We start from the raw sequence: 16078 nt of genomic DNA on the forward strand, positions 1-16078 counted from the left end.
TGATTTGCGGATGTTGAACCAATCTTGCAGCCCAGGAATAAATCCCACTTGGTCGTGGTGAATAATCCTTTTAATGTACTGTTGGATCCTATTGGCTAGTATTTTGGTGAGAATTTTTGCATCCATGTTCATCAGGGATATTGGTCTGTAATTCTCCCTTTTGATGGGGTCTTTGTCTGATTTTGGGATCAAGGTAATGCTGGCCTCATAAAATGAGTTTGGAAGTTTTCCTTCCATTTTTATTTTTTGGAACAGTTTCTGAAGAACAGGTATTAATTATTCTTTAAATGTCTGGTAGAATTCTCCTGGGAAGCCATCTGGCCCTGGGCTCTTGTTTGTTGGGAGATTTTTGATTACTGCTTCAATTTCCTTAGTGGTTATGGGTCTGTTCAGGTTTTCTATTTCTTCCTGGTTCAGTTTTGGTAGTTTATACATCTCTAGGAATGCATCCACTTCTTCCAGATTATCTAATTTGCTGGCATAGAGTTGCTCATAATATGCTCTTATAATTGTTTGTATTTCTTCGGTGTTGGTTGTGATCTCTCCTCTTTCATTCATGATTTTATTTATTTGGGTCATTTCTCTTTTCTTTTTGATAAGTCTGGCCAGGGGTTTATCAATCTTATTAATTCTTTCAAAGAATCAGCTCCTAGTTTCATTGATTTGTTCTACTGTTCTTTTGGTTTCTGTTTCATTGATTTCTGCTCTGATCTTTATTATTTCTCTTCCTCTGCTGGGTTTAGGCTTTATTTACTGTTCTTTCTCCAGCTCCTTTAGGACTAGGGTTAGGTTGTGTATTTGAGACCTTTCTTCTTTCTTGAGAAAGGCTTGTATTGCTATATACTTTCCTCTTAGGACCGCCTTTGCTGCATCCCAAAGGTTTTGAACAGTTGTGTTTTCATTTTCATTTGTTTCCATGAATTTTTTTAATTCTTCTTTAATTTCCTGGTTGACCCATTCATTCTTTAGTAGGATGCTCTTTAGCCTCCATGTATTTGAGTTCTTTCCCACTTTCCTCTTGTGATTGAGTTCTAGTTTCAAAGCATTGTGGTCCGAAAATATGCAGGGAATGATCCCAATCTTTTGGTACCAGTTGAGACCTGATTTGTGACCCAGTATGTGATCTATTCTGGAGAATGTTCCATGGGCACTTGAGAATAATGTGTATTCTGCTGCTTTGGGATGGAATGTTCTGAATATACCTGTGAAGTCCGTTTGGTCCAGTGTGTCATTTAAAGTCTATTTCCTTGTTGATCTTTTGCTTAGATGATTTGTCCATTTCAGTGAGGGAGGTGTTAAAGTCCCCTACTATTATTGTATTGTTGTCGATGTGTTTCTTTGATTTTGTTATTAATTGGCTTCTATAATTGGCTGCTCCCATGTTAGGGGCATAGATACTTACAATTGTTAGATCTTCTTGTTGGATAGACCCTTTAAGTATGATATAGTGTCCTTCCTCATCTCTTATTATAGTCTTTGGTTTAAAATCCAATTTGTCTGATATAAGGATTGCCACCCCAGCTTTCTTTTGATGTCCATTAGCATGGTAAATGGTTTTCCACCCCCTCACTTTCCATCTGGAGGGGTCTTTGCGTCTAAAATGAGTCTCTTGCAGACAGCATATCGATGGGTCTTATTTTTTTTATCCAATCTGATACCCTCTGTCTTTTGATTGGGGCATTTAGCCCATTTACATTCAGGGTAACTATTGAAAGATAGGAATTTAGTGCCATTGTATTGCCTGTAAGGTGACTGTTACTGTATATTGCCTGTGTTCCTTTCTGGTCTATATTACTTTTAGGCTCTCTCTTTGCTTCGAGGACCCCTTTCAATATTTCTTGTAGGGCTGGTTTCGTGTTTGCAAATTCTTTTAGTTTTTGTTTGTCCTCGAAGCTTTTTATCTCTCCTTTATTTTCAATGACAGCCTAGCTGGATATAGTATTCTTGGCTGCATATTCTTCTTGTTTAGTGCTCTAAATATATCATGCCAATCGTTTCTGGCCTGCCAGGTCTCTGTGGATAGGTCTGTTGCCAATCTAATGTTTATACCATTGTAGGTTACAGACGTCTTGTCCCGAGCTGCTTTCAGGATTTTCTCTTTGTCTCTGAGACTTGTGAGTTTTACTATTGATGTTGGGGTGTTGACCTATTTTTATTGATTTTGAGGGGGGTTCTCTGTGCCTCCTGGATTTTGATGCCTGTTTCCTTCCCCAAATTAGGGAAGTTCTCTGCTATAATTTGCTCCAATATACCTTCTGCCCCTCTCTCTCTTTCTTCTTCTTCCGGGATCCCAATTATTCTAATACTGTTTCATCTTATAGTATCACTTATCTCTCGAATTCTGCCCTCGTGATCCAGTAGTTATCTCTTCCTCGGCTTCTTCATTCTCCATCATTTGTCTTCTATATCACTAATTCTCTCTTCTGCCTCATTTATCCTAGCAGTTAGAGCCTCCATTTTTTATTGCACCTCATTAATAGCCTTTTTGATTTCGACTTGGTTAGATTTTTAGTTCTTTTATTTCTCCAGAAGGGGTTTCTCTAGTATCTTCCATGCTTTTTTCAAGCCAGCTAGTATCTTTATAATTGTCATTCTGAACTCTAGTTCCGACATCTTACTAATGTCTGTATTGATTAGGTCCCTGGCAGTCGGTACTGTTCTTTTTTTTGAAGTGAGTGTTTCCGTCTTGTCATTTTGTTCAGAGGAGAACAGCTGAATGAGAGAACAAAATGCTAACAGGATAACGACCCCAGAAAAATATACACTAAACAAATCAGAAGAGACCCAAAACCGGGGGAAAAGAAAGGGAAAGAAAGGAAAAGAAAAAGAAAAAAAGGATATGATCAAATATGATCAGGCTGGTGAATAGATCAGTGCCACACACTAGATTTTGGGCGTATTTTGGTCTGTTAGAAGAAAGTGCCTCCCAAAATTTTAAAGAAAGAAAAACTTATATATGTACAAAAATAAGGGTAAATATGATGAAGGGATGAAATATGACTGTAAAGATGAAAGTTATAAAAGATTTTATAAAAGAAATTGATAAGTTGGTTGAAAAAAGAAAGAAATTTTTTAAAAAAAGGGAGAGAATGTGATCAGGCAGGAGACTAGAACATAGCCATACACTAGAGATTTAGGGTATATTTTGTCTGTCAGAAGAAACTGTATCCCAAAATTTTAAAGAGATAACAACTTATATATATACCAAAAATAAGGTTCATTTAGGCATAGATGCCTTCATTCTATGCCTTCATTGTAGGCATAGAATATGACTCTTCCAGAAAGTGGTCACTTTTCTGTTCAGAGAGTTGCTGCTCTTCTTCGATCTCCTGTTGGGAGTTCATAGGTGTTCAAAATGGTTTGATAGCTATCTAGCTGAATTCCTGGGACCAGACGAAATTTAGGACTCCTACTCCTCTTCCATCTTGCTCATCCTCTCTATTTATTTTTATTTTTGAAAGTAGGCTCCATACCCAACATGGGGCTTGAACTCAGGACCCTGAGATCAAAAATTATATGCTCTACCAACTGAGCCAGCTAGGCACCCCAGAAAAAATTTTTATAAAATCAAAAAATATCCCCAAACAAACAAAAATGGAAATATAACATTTTATGGGATGCAGCAAAAGCAGTTCTAAGAGGGAAGTTCACAGTAATAAATGCCTACCTCAAGAAATAAGAGAAGTCTCAATCTAATTTTACACCTCAAAAGCTAGGAAAAAAAAGAACAAATGAAGCCCAGAGTCAGTAGATGTAAGGAAATAACAAAGACTAGAATAGAAATAAATGATACAGGGGTGCCTGGGTGGCTCAGTCGTTAAGCATCTGACTTCGGCTCAGGTCATGATCCCAGGTCCTGGGATCGAGCCCTGCATCAGGCTCCCTGCTCTGCAGGAAGCCTGCTTCTCCCTCTCCCACTCCCCTGCTTGTGTTCCCTCTCTCGCTGTGTCTCTCTCTGTCAAAAAATAAATAAAATCTTTAAAAAAATAATAATAATATCATTTATAATTGCATCAAAAAGAATAAAATACCTAGGAATACATTTAATCAAGGAAGTGAAAGACCTGTATGTTGAAACTGTAAGACACCCAGGGTTGCCTGGGTGGCTCAGTTGTTAAGTGTCTGCCTTCAGCTCAGGTCATGATCCCAGGGTTCTGGGATCGAGCCCCCTTCTGGCTCCCTGCTCAGTAGGGAGCCTTTTTCTCCCTTTACCCCCGACTCTTGCTCTCTCTCGCTCTCTATACACACACACACACACACACACACATATATATATATCTCAGTGGAATAGAATAGAGCCCAGAAATGAACATGCATATATGATCAATTAATTTACAACAAAGGAGTCAAAAATATACAATGGGGAAAGGACAATCTCTTCAATAAATGGTATTAGAAAACTGGACAGCCATATGCAAAAGAATGAAACTGGACCACTATCTTATACCTTACACAAAAATTATCTCAGAATGGTCAAAAGATTTGAAAGTAAGACCTGAAACCACAAAGCTCCTAGAAGAAAATACAGGCAAGTTATCTCCTTGACAAAGGTCCTGTCAATGACCTTATGAATCTGACACCAAAAGTGAAACCAACAAAAGCAAAAATAAACAAGTGGGACTAATAAAAATGAAAAAACTTTTTTTTTTTAAGATTTTATTTATTTATTTGACAGAGAGAGAGACACCACAAGCAGGGGGAGTGGCAGGCAGAGAGAGAGGGAGAGCGGGGAGCCCCATGTAGGGCTCGATCCCAGGACCCTGAGATTATGACCTGAGCCGAAGGCAGATGCTTCACTGACTGAGCCACCCAGGTGCCCCAAACTAAAAGACTTCTGCACAGCAAAGAAAACAATCAACAAAATAAAAAGGTAACCTACTGAATACAAGAAAATATTGCTCTTTAAAAAAAAGGGGGGGTGCCTGGGTGGTAGAGTCAGTTAAGCATGCAATTCTTGGTTTCAGCTCAGGTCGATCTCAGGGTCATGAGATTGAGCCCTGCGTCAGGTTCCATGCTCAGCACAGAGTCTGCTTAAGACTCTCTCTCCCTTTCTCTCTGCCCCTTCCCATTGAGCACATGCTCTCTCTAAAATAAATCTTTAAAAAAAAGAAAATATTTGCAAATCATATATAAGGTGTTAATATCCAAAATATATAAAGAACCCATACAACTCAATAGCAAAAACAAACCATCTGATTTAAAAATCATCAGAAGACTTGAATAGGCATTTTCCCAAAGAAGACACAGATGGCCAACAAGTCAAAATCACTAATCATCAGGAAATGCAAACAAAACCATAATGAGATATCATCTCATACCTGTTAGAAAGTCTATTACCCAAAAGAAATAAGTGTTGGTGAGGACACAGAGAAAAAGAACCCTTGTGCACTGTTGGTAGGAATGTAAATTGGTGCAGCCACTATGAAAGACAGTATGTACATTCCTCAAAAAATTTAAACAAGAACTACCATTATATGATCCAGCAATTCCACTTCTTGGTTTTTTCCAAAGAAAATGAAAACATTAATTCAAAAAGATATATGCACGCCCATGTTCATTGCAGCAGTATTTACAATAGCTAAGAAATGGAAACAATCTAAGTGTCCATCAATGAATGAATGGAAAAAGAACTTGCAGTATATATATATACACAATAGAATATTATTCAGCCATAAAAAACAATGAAATTTTGCCATTTGTGACAACTTGGATGGATGTGAAATAAGCAAGACAGAGAAAGACAAATACCACATTATCTCACTTACATGTGGAATCTAACAAAACAAAACAAGCTCATAGACAAAAAGAAACTACTGGTGGTTGCCAGAGGGAGGTGAAGGGTAGGAGAAGGGGAATTGGAAGGAAAAAGTAAAAAACAATTTAATTAATTCAAAAATGTGCATACAAAGGATGTTTGTTCAACTATTATTTGTAATAGCAAAAGATGTATCAGCAGCCTAAGATTCCAACAAAAGGAAATAATTTAAACACTGGTATATCCTGGGGCGCCTGGGTAGCTCAGTCGGCTAAGCATCCAACTCTTGATTTCAGTGTAGGTCATGATGTCACGGTCATGAGATCAAGCCCCAAGCCGGGCTCCACACTCAGCGGGGAGTCTGCTTGAGATTCTCTATCTGGCTCCCTATGCCCCACCCCCCGCTTGCTCGCAGGAGCTTGCACTCTAAAATAAATAAAATCAATCTTCTTTAAAAAAAATAAACAAACACTGGTATAGCCCCATAAAGTATTATTATTTAGTCATTTACTATTTTTTAAGATAAATATATACTGATATGTTTATAATACAGTAGTGAAAAACAACACATACAAAGTGATCCCATTTTCATAAGTGTATTTGAAATTAATTGTGCCAGGTTTCACCCGCCTATTAATGTCATATTTCTATTCTTAGTCAAATTATGGCCTAAGACAGAACTGGCTTAAATATTAGTTATTAATTCCCCCCAAGTCATTTGTATCCTAAAAAAAAGATGCCTCACCTAACAGCCACCAAATCTAGGGGCACCTGGGTGGCTCATTTGGTTGAGGCTTCAACTCTGGGTTTTGGCTCAGGTCATGATCCTATGGGTTGTGAGATCGAGCCCCAAATGGGCTCCATGCTCAGTGGGGAGTCTGCTTGAGATTCTCTCCCCTTTCCCTCTCCCCCTGCCCCTCCCCCTACTCATAGACATACATGCTCACTCGCTCCCTAAAATAAATCTTTAAAAAAAAAAATAGCCACCAAGTCTCTCAGCTATATTCACAATGCAGGATCCATCTTCCTGCTCTCATTCTCACTTTACCATCAACACTGCCCAAAAAGCCACATTAAGAAACCTCCCAATTGCCTATGCTCTCTAGAGAATGCCAATGTCAGAGCCAAAAGGCCCAAAGCTTCCAAACCATAGGAAAGAATGGCTTCCTTCCTTCATTCAGAAGTTCCCAAAGCTGCCAACAGATGCAAAGAGATGCTACAGAAAGGGTGAGGGGTTTGTGCTAGCAGCCTTGATGGTCCGGTTCAACCAGCCAAAAGTGCACTTTTACACATATGTTTGCAAAGAAAAAGGTCTGAAAGGTTTTGCACCAAGTTGTCAGTAACGGTTATCTTTTAATATTCTGGAAGTTTTTTCTTATCTATGATTTTAAAATTTTCTTCAGGGGTGCCTGGGTGGCTCAGTTGGTTAAGTGACTGCCTTCGGCTCAGGTCATGATCCCAGGGTCCTGGGATCGAGTCCCACATCGGGCTCCCGGCTCAGCGGGGAGCCTGCTTCTCCCTCTGACCCTCTCCTCTCTCATGCTGTTTCTCTCTCGCTCGCTCTCCAATAAATAAATAAATAAAATCTTTAAAAAAAAAAAAAAATTTTCTTCAATGACCACAGTTTGTTTTCGAGGCAAAAAAAAATTTTTTTAAGTTAAAAAATGAAATATTTAAGTAGGAAATACATTACTGAGAACCATTTCCTTAAACAGCAAACTGTAAGAAAAATTTCCAACAAATATTCACAGTCATCGGTCCTCTAATTCTGCCCCCAATGCCAAGGTTCCTCCTGTCTCACCATTACTTACATTCCTGAAGACATTCTGTGTCTGTGCAGTAGGACTGGGACTGCCTCAACTACAATGAATAAGAAGAAAGGAAAGTTAGCCATTGGACTTAACCAAAAATGGATAATCTTTATTAAAAAATCATGTTTTATTTTTTAATGAATGCTACCATAGTAGATATACCGTACCTTCAGAATCAAATACAAACACAGACTACACTGAAGAGCAGTCCAGCTTTGGGGGACTTTCTTCTACTCAAAATAATTTTCAAATATACTGTGATCTAGTGTAATTCACTCATCTAAATTAAGGAATTAAAAAAAAAAATCACCTGTGACAGAAAGTCCTGTTGCACGTTTTAGACTTCTCGAAGGAAAAGCACTAAACTGTAGAGAAAGACTACTAGAAAGAGAGTAAACTTTGTTAATGAGATTTTTTTTTCTCATTGACAATTAGAAGCAGATAGAGAAAAAACAGATTCTACTTGTAGAAAGTTCATCTTTGAAAGGGAGCAACATATTATTTCCCCTTTTTGCTTGTATCTGCGTAAACAGTAGCTGGATAAATAAGAAACTAATAAAAATGGATACCACAGGGGTTGAGAGAGAATGGAGGAGTAGACTCTGACAGAGATGAAAGCTAAAGTTTTCAATGTCTATCTTTTTACAAAATTTAATTTTGGAATGTGATTATCAATTTTAAAAAGAAAATTTAAAAAGAAAAAACCGATCGTAAACATACATCATCCTTTTATATTCACCCTATGCTGAGGTATTTTAGGATGTTTAGAAATGATAATATGATAAATCTTAAAATAGAGATGACTATACAGTAAAGAGAATGAGGAGCATGCAACTTTTCAAATCAGCCTTGTTACTATATAATAACACCCTCCCTCCATTACAGCAATAACTCATGACTTGCAGTTGCTTGGGAAAGCAACAACAGAGCCGTTGTGCCTAGCTGGTTAAGTATGAGCTCTGCAGAACGACCTCCACTTCAAGTCTAAATCTGCAACTTTCTAGAGTTTCAAGGCCTTGGGCAAGGTCTTTAACACTTCTAAGCTTTAGTTTCCTCACCTGGTAAATGGGGATAATGTTACCTATATTTGAGTATTAGGGAGGATTAAAATAGATAACGCATGTGAAATGTAATAACAACCCAAGGAATGTTAGCTATTATTACGACCCTGCCACACCAATTACAACCTTATCTAAACAATTACTGCAATTAACAACTACACAAATCATTTTGTAAATTGTTCTCTAAGATGACTGGACTTGCTTTGGTGTGTACCTCTAAAAGTCATCCTACTTGAATTAAAATGGGAAAACAGATCTTAATGTAAAAATATGCTGTATATCCTAGCCCTAAATATGAAAGGAATTAATCAAAAACCTCTTTAAAAATTATATATTCTATGGCCATTATCAAAAAGACAAAAAACAACAAGTGTTGGCGAGGATATGGAGAAAAGGGAGCCCTTGTGCACTGCTGGTGGGAGTGTAAATTGGTGCAGCCACTATGGAAAACAGTATGGAAGTTCCTCAAAAAATTAAAAATAGAATCACCATGATTCAGCAATTCCACTTCTGGGTATTTATCTGAAGAAAAGGAAAATACTAATTTGAAAATATATGCACCCCCCCACTTCACTGCAGCATTATTTATCAGAGTCAAGACATGGAAGCAATCTAAATGTCCATCAATGTACAAATGGATAAGGAAAATGTGGCAAATATATATACAATGGAATATTATTCAGCCATTTAAAAAAAATGAAATCTTGCCATTTGCAACAACATGGATGGACCTTGAAGACATCAGGCTAAGTGAAGGAAGTCACAAAGAAAAAGATAAATACTGTATGATCTCACTTATGTGTAGAATCTAAAAACAAAAAGCAAACAGAGCTTATGGATAAAGAGACCAGATTCAATTTACTTTGCCCAGATCCATCAGAGGAATCACTATGTGTGACAGCTCTAGCCTGATGAAATGTATTTCTTGAGTAATAAGCCTTGAATGTTAAAATGATTCCTTGATCCATGGGCTGCAGATTGGATGCTGTGTTAGCAGGCATGAAAACAACATTCATCTTGTTGTAGATCACCATCACAGCTCTTGAGTAACCAGGTGCACAGTCCATGAGCAGTAATGTTTTGAAAGGAATCTCTTTTTTCTGAGCAATAAGTCTCAGCAGTGGGTTTAAAATATTCAGTAAACCGTGTTGTGAACAGATGTGCTGTCATGCAGGCTTTGTTGTTCCATTTATAGAGCACCAGCAGAATAGAGTAATTCTTAAGAACCCTAGAATTTGGGGAACAGTAAATGAGCACTAGCTTCAACTTGAAGTCACCACCTACATTAGCCTCTAATAAGACAGTCAGCTTGTCCTTTGAAGCCAGGCGCTGACTTCTCCTCTCTGGCTAAGAAAAGCCCTAAATGGTGTCTTCTTCCAATAGAAGCTGTTTCATCTACATTGACAATCTACTGTTTAGTGTAGTTAACCTTCATTGACTATCTTAGCTAGATCTCCTGGGTAACTTGCTGCAGCTTCCAGGTCAACACTAGGGCCTTTACTTTACCTTGCACTTTTTGTTATAGAGATGACCTCTTTCCTTAAAACCCATGAACCAACCTCTGTTAGCTTCAAACTTTTCTTCTGTAGCTTCTCCACCTCTCTCAGGCTTCGTGGAATTGAACAGAGTTAGGATCTTGCTCTGGATTAGGCTTTTGCTTAAGGGAAGATCGTGGCTGGTCGGTCTTCTATCCAGACCACTCAAACTTTCCCCATTATCGGCAATAAGGCTGTTCTGCTTTTTTATCATTCATGTGGTCACTGGAATAGAACTTTTTAATTTTCTTTCAAGAACTTTTCTTTTGCATTCACAGCTTGGCTAACCAGCACAAGAGGCCTAGCCTTCAGTGTATCTTGGTTTTTGACATGCCTTTCTCACTAAGCTTAATCATTTTTAGTTTTTAAAGTGTGAGATGTGGGACTCTTCCTTTCACTTGAACACTTAGAGGTCATCACAGGGTTATTCACTGACCCAATGTCAATACAGCTGTGTCTCAGGGAATAATGAGGACTGAGGAGAGGGAGAGAGATGGGGGGGTTGGGTGGCGGATAGCTAGTTGGTGTAGCCGTCAGAACACACAACATTTATGTATTAAGTTTGCCATCTTATATGGGTGCAGTTCATGGTGCCCCCAAATCAATTATAATAGTAACATCAAAGACTACTGATCACAGATCATCATAATAAACATAACAATAATGAAATATCTTGAAATATTACAAGAATTACCCAAATGTGACATAGAGACACAAAGTGAGCAAATGCAGATAGAAAAATGGTACTGATAAGACCTGACTCAATGCAGGGTTGCTACAAACCTTCAATTTGTAAAAAATGCAGTTTGTGCAAAGTGCAATAAAGTGCAATAAAATGAGGTATGCCTGTAGTTTAACTAAAACGTAGCCACACTCATTCATTTACATATTGTCTATGGCTGCTTTCACTACAACAGCTGAGGTGAATATAGAGACATCAAGCCTAAAATATTTACTACCTTGCCCTTAAATCACTGAACCTAGAAAATAACACATGGGATAAGAGAAAAAAACAAATATTTCTGTGTAGCTATATAAAAATGTTCATTTAGAAATGTGAGATGCTCCTGAATTACATCTACATACTAATAATACCACAACAATCATTTGTTCACTTACTCATTCAAAATATTTATCGAATGCCTACTCTGTGCCAGGTATAGTTCTAGGTACTGAGGATATGGTATGAAAAAGACAAAGTTTCTATTGTTGCGGATCATACAGTCTTATGGGGGAAGTCAGACAATTAACAAATAAATACATCACAAAAATGTCAGAGAGCCTTGTAGAGAACAAAAACAGGATAGCATTATATCTAAATCAGGCAGCAGACAGAGGCAGTAACACTTAAGGGGCTATCTACATGATAGTGCAGCTCAAGGGGATGAGCATTCCGGGCATTCCAGGCAGAGTAAACAACTAGGAAAGGCGATGAGGAACCACAACGCTACTGCGGCTCGAGCAGAAGAGCCACATTACTTAGCTGTTGTATTGAACCCCAGAACGAAACGCTCTCTCTATATGCTCAAATCATCACAGTATGCTACTGATGTCATTTATCTGACTGCCTCCAACTCTTAGACATACCAATATGCAACAGATACCTATATGGTTCATCAATGTGGAACTGGAGTACTTTCTCATTATATAATATTTAAGATATATTTAAATAAAAATATTTTTAATATGTTAAAATTTACAAATTACTTTTAAAGTGATTTATTATAATTTAAATAACATTACATATATTACAATAAAAACATTATGAATACTTAGAAATTAATGTGGATTAACTCACTGCCCCAAGTATTCTTTTCTAGTCTTAAAATATGCACACTTTCACATAATTACACTTATGATAATAACAAATATTGAAAACTCGTATGTGGTAGGTACTATACTAAGAACTTTAACTTGTGTTCTTTAATCCTCAACCAAGGGCTGGAGGCAGTTTCTTTTTATTTATTTATGTATTTATTTATTTGAGAGTGTGCGTGCACAGGGGGAGGGGAGACAGAGAAAGAGAGAGAGAGAATAATTTGGGGGAGGAAGGGACAGAGGCAGGGGGAGAAGCAGGCTCCCTACTGGGAGCCCCATGTGGGGCTTGATCCCAGGACCCTGGAATCATGACCTGAGCCAAAGGCAGACCCTTAACTGACTGAGGCACCCAGGTGCCCCACGGGGGCAGGTTTTATTACTGCTATTTTACCAATGGATGAAACCTGAGTTTGGGGAAGGTCAGCTAGCTACCCAGTACAAACTCCAAATTATAAATTTTTTTTCTGAAGGCTAAATTCTTTTTTAAGATTTTATCTACCTATTTGAGAGAGCGAGTGAGCACTGGAGAGAGAGAGCAAGCATGAGTGGGTGGCAGAGGGAGAAGCAGGCTCCCCGCTCAGCAAGGAGCCTGATGTGGGGCTCAATTCCAGGACCCTGGGATCATGACCTGAGCTGAAGGCAGACGCTTAAATGAATGAGCCACCGAGACACCCTAAAGTCTAAATTCTTTTTTATTAACATATAATGTATTGTTTCAGGGGTACAGGTCTGTGATTCATCAGTCTTACACAATTCACAGTGCTCACCATAGTACATACTCTCCCCAATGTCCATCACCCAGCCACCGCAACCTCCCACACCCCTCCACTCCAGCAACCCTCAGTTTGTTTCCTGAGATTAAGAGTCTCTTATGGTTTGTCTCCCTCTCTGGTTTCGTCTTGTTTCATTTTTCCCTCCTTTCCCCTATGATCCTCTGTCTTGTTTCTCAAAATCCTCATATCAGTGAGATCATATGATACTTATCTTCCTCTGATTGACTTATTTTGCTTAGCATAATACCCTCTAGTTCCATCCACGTTGTTGCAAATGGCAAGATTTCATTTTTTTTTTGATGGCTACATAATATTCCATTGTATATATATATACCACATCTTCTTTATCCATTCATCTGTCGATGGACATCTTGGCTCTTTCCATATTTGGCTATTGTGGACATTGCTGCTATAAACATTGGGGTGTAGGTGCCCCTTAGGATCACTACATTTGTATCTTTGGGGTAAATTCCCAGTAGTGCAATTGCTGGGTCATAGAGTAGCTCTATTTTCAACTTTTTAAGGAACCTCCAGACCGTTTTCCAGAGTGGCTGCAACAGCTTGCATTCCCACCACTTTAGGAGGGTTCCCCTTTCTCCGCATCCTCGCCAACATCTGTCATTTCCTGACCTGTTAATTTTAGCCATTCTGACTGGTGTGAGGTGGTATCTCACTGAGGTTTTGATTTGTATTTCCCTGATGCCGAGTGATGTTGAGCACTTTTTCATGTGTCTGTTGGCCATTTGGATGTCTTCTTTGGAAAAATGTCTGTTCATGTCTTCTGCCCATTTCTTGATTGGATTAGTTTTCTTTGGGTGTTAAGTTTGATAAGTTCTTTATAGATTTTGGATACTAGCCCTTTATCTGATATGTCATTTGCAAATATCTTCTCCCATTCTGTCAGTTGTCTTTTGGTTTTGTTGACAGTTTCCTTTGCTGTGCAAAAGCTTTTTATCTCGATAAAGTCCCAACAGTTCATTTTTGCCCTTGCTTCCCTTGCCTTTATGTTTCTAGGAAGAAGCTGCTGTGGCTGAGGTCGAATAGGTTGCTGCCTGTGTTCTCCTCTAGGATTTTGATGGACTCCTGTCACAATTTAGGTCTTTCATCCATTTTGGGTCTATTTTTGTGTGTGGTATAAGGAAATGGTCCAGTTTCATTCTTCTGCATGTGGCTGTCCAATTTTCCCAACACTATTTGTTGAAGAGACTGTCTTTTTTCCATTGGACATTCTTTCCTGCTTTGTCAAAGATTAGTTGACCACAGAGTTGAGGGTCCATTTCTGGGCTCTCTATTCTGTCCCATTGATCTAGGTGTCTGTTTTTGTGCCAGTACCATACTGTCTTGAGTATTAGAGCTTTGTAATAGAGCTTGAAGTCCCGGAATGTGATGCCACCTAAAGTCTAAATTCTTTTTTTTTTAAGATTTTATTTGACAGAGAGAGACACAGCAAGAGAGGGAACACAAGCAGGGGGAGTGGGAGAGGGAGAAGCAGGCTTCCTGCGGAGCAGGGAGCCTGATGCGGGGCTCGATCCCAGGACTCTGGGACCTTGACCTGAGCTGAAGGCAGACGCTTAACAACTGAGCCACCCAGGCGCCCCAAGTCTAAATTCTTAACACAATTTCATTCTACTTTACAATGTACAAAATTCTATTATCATAACTTTAATTAACATATCATTACATTGTCTCAAGCATAATTCTGAATGGTTACTTGATGAACTGATGTACTGTATGATTGAACTGAAGCAAATTCAGACTAAAGTGAAAATAACCCTAGGTATAGTTATTAAATAGCCTCTAAGACCAACATAGCCAATGTTTTCCTTCTGCACTAAAAGAGAGGTCTCTTGAGGCGCCTGGCTGGCTCAGTCCATACAGCAAGTGATTCTTGATCACAGGATCGTGAGTTCGACTCCCACACTGGGTATAGAAATTACTCATAAAAAAAAAAAAAAAAAGAAAAAAGTGCCATGGGAAGAAAGAGTAGGCTTCCCTTTAGGACTATGATTAAAAATGGTAATGTACTATTTGTCCTGCTATATAAGTTTTTAGAAAATTAATTAATTCACATATAATTGTTAAAAAGAGAAATTATGTCAGTTTAATGTGGAAGCCGTGTCGGTTCATAATAAGTGATTTTTCCTAGGTAAAGGCAGCCAGAAGAGTGGAAGGGAAGTGATTTTCAGCAGGAAAGGATAAACCCTTTGGCTCATGCTGTGCAGGCAGGAGCGAGCTCCTTCAGCTTTAGGAAAATTAAAAATGAGTGCCTGCGGGCATGTCCATGTGCACTAGTGCGCGCGCACGCACACACACACACACACACACAACCAGGAATGAGAAGAATTTATTCATTGGGAGCCTGGCTGAGTGCAGCACTTCATCCCTAGTTCAAGCTGCAGCGCATCTTTGGGACATTCCACCAAGAGTTGTGGCTGGATCCTGCTTTTCTGGCTGGTCTTCTTTGAGTTCCTGGTGACACTCTTCATGTTCACAAGCAGGCAACGCTGCAGGCTCTGAATAATGAATGAGGTGCCAAAGTATCATGACCACGTTCCTAGTTCAACACTTAGTGTTTTTCCAAACCAGTGTTTTGGAATTCAGTGTTCAGATTCAAACAACTATGATGAATAAATTACAGTCTTTAAAAAATTAAAAAACCAAGGGCTCCTGGGTGGCTCAGTCGTTAAGCGTCTGCCTTCGGCTCAGGTCATGATCCCAGGGTTCTGAGATTGAGCCCTGCGTCGGGCTCCCTGCTCAGCGGGGAGCCTGCTTCTCCCTTTCCCTCTGCCTGCCGCTCCCCCTGCTCATGTTCTCTCTCTCTCTCTGTCAAATAAAAAATCTTTAAAAAATTCAAAAATCACATATTTATTACAAGAGAATTCCACTGTTTTGATGGAACACTTTAAACAAAGGCCCAATTTACAATACATCTCAGTTTTCTCTTGACTTATTTGGAGAATACAGTGGTACTATTGATGCTAATTTTGGCTACTCCAACAGGAAACTATTTGTGAAAACAAACAAAAGAAAACCAAGGATAATATGTGAAGGAAATAGAAATGTCAGTATCTATACGATGGTCATAGACTTCAAATATTTTCTGCATTACAATGGAGGGGACTATCTATGGCGAATAGTTGCTGTCCAGGTAAACTTTCATGTTAACACTGATACCAGGATCCCAGAAAAGAAATAAAAGTAGATTTAGATCTCTCCACCTAACTAGAATGGTCATGGGAAGTTCTTTTTTTTTTTTTTTTTTTAAAGATTTTATTTATTTATTTGACAGAGAGAGAGACAGCAAGAGAGGGAACACAAGCAGGGG

The 16078-nt window shown here is 38.7% G+C and overlaps 1 protein-coding gene across 1 annotated transcript in view; it reads right to left on the reverse strand.

The window, feature by feature from the left end:
- Positions 1-16078, reverse strand: part of SMIM14 (small integral membrane protein 14) — an 81023-nt gene that overhangs the window by 15335 nt on the left and 49610 nt on the right. The window contains exon 3 of the mRNA XM_036112062.2: positions 7567-7615. Coding sequence (XP_035967955.1) covers positions 7567-7615 — 49 coding nt within the window. The remainder of the gene's footprint in view (positions 1-7566; positions 7616-16078) is intronic.

Source organism: Halichoerus grypus, chromosome 3 (genome assembly GCF_964656455.1).
Source record: "Halichoerus grypus chromosome 3, mHalGry1.hap1.1, whole genome shotgun sequence".
NCBI lineage: Eukaryota > Metazoa > Chordata > Mammalia > Carnivora > Phocidae > Halichoerus > Halichoerus grypus.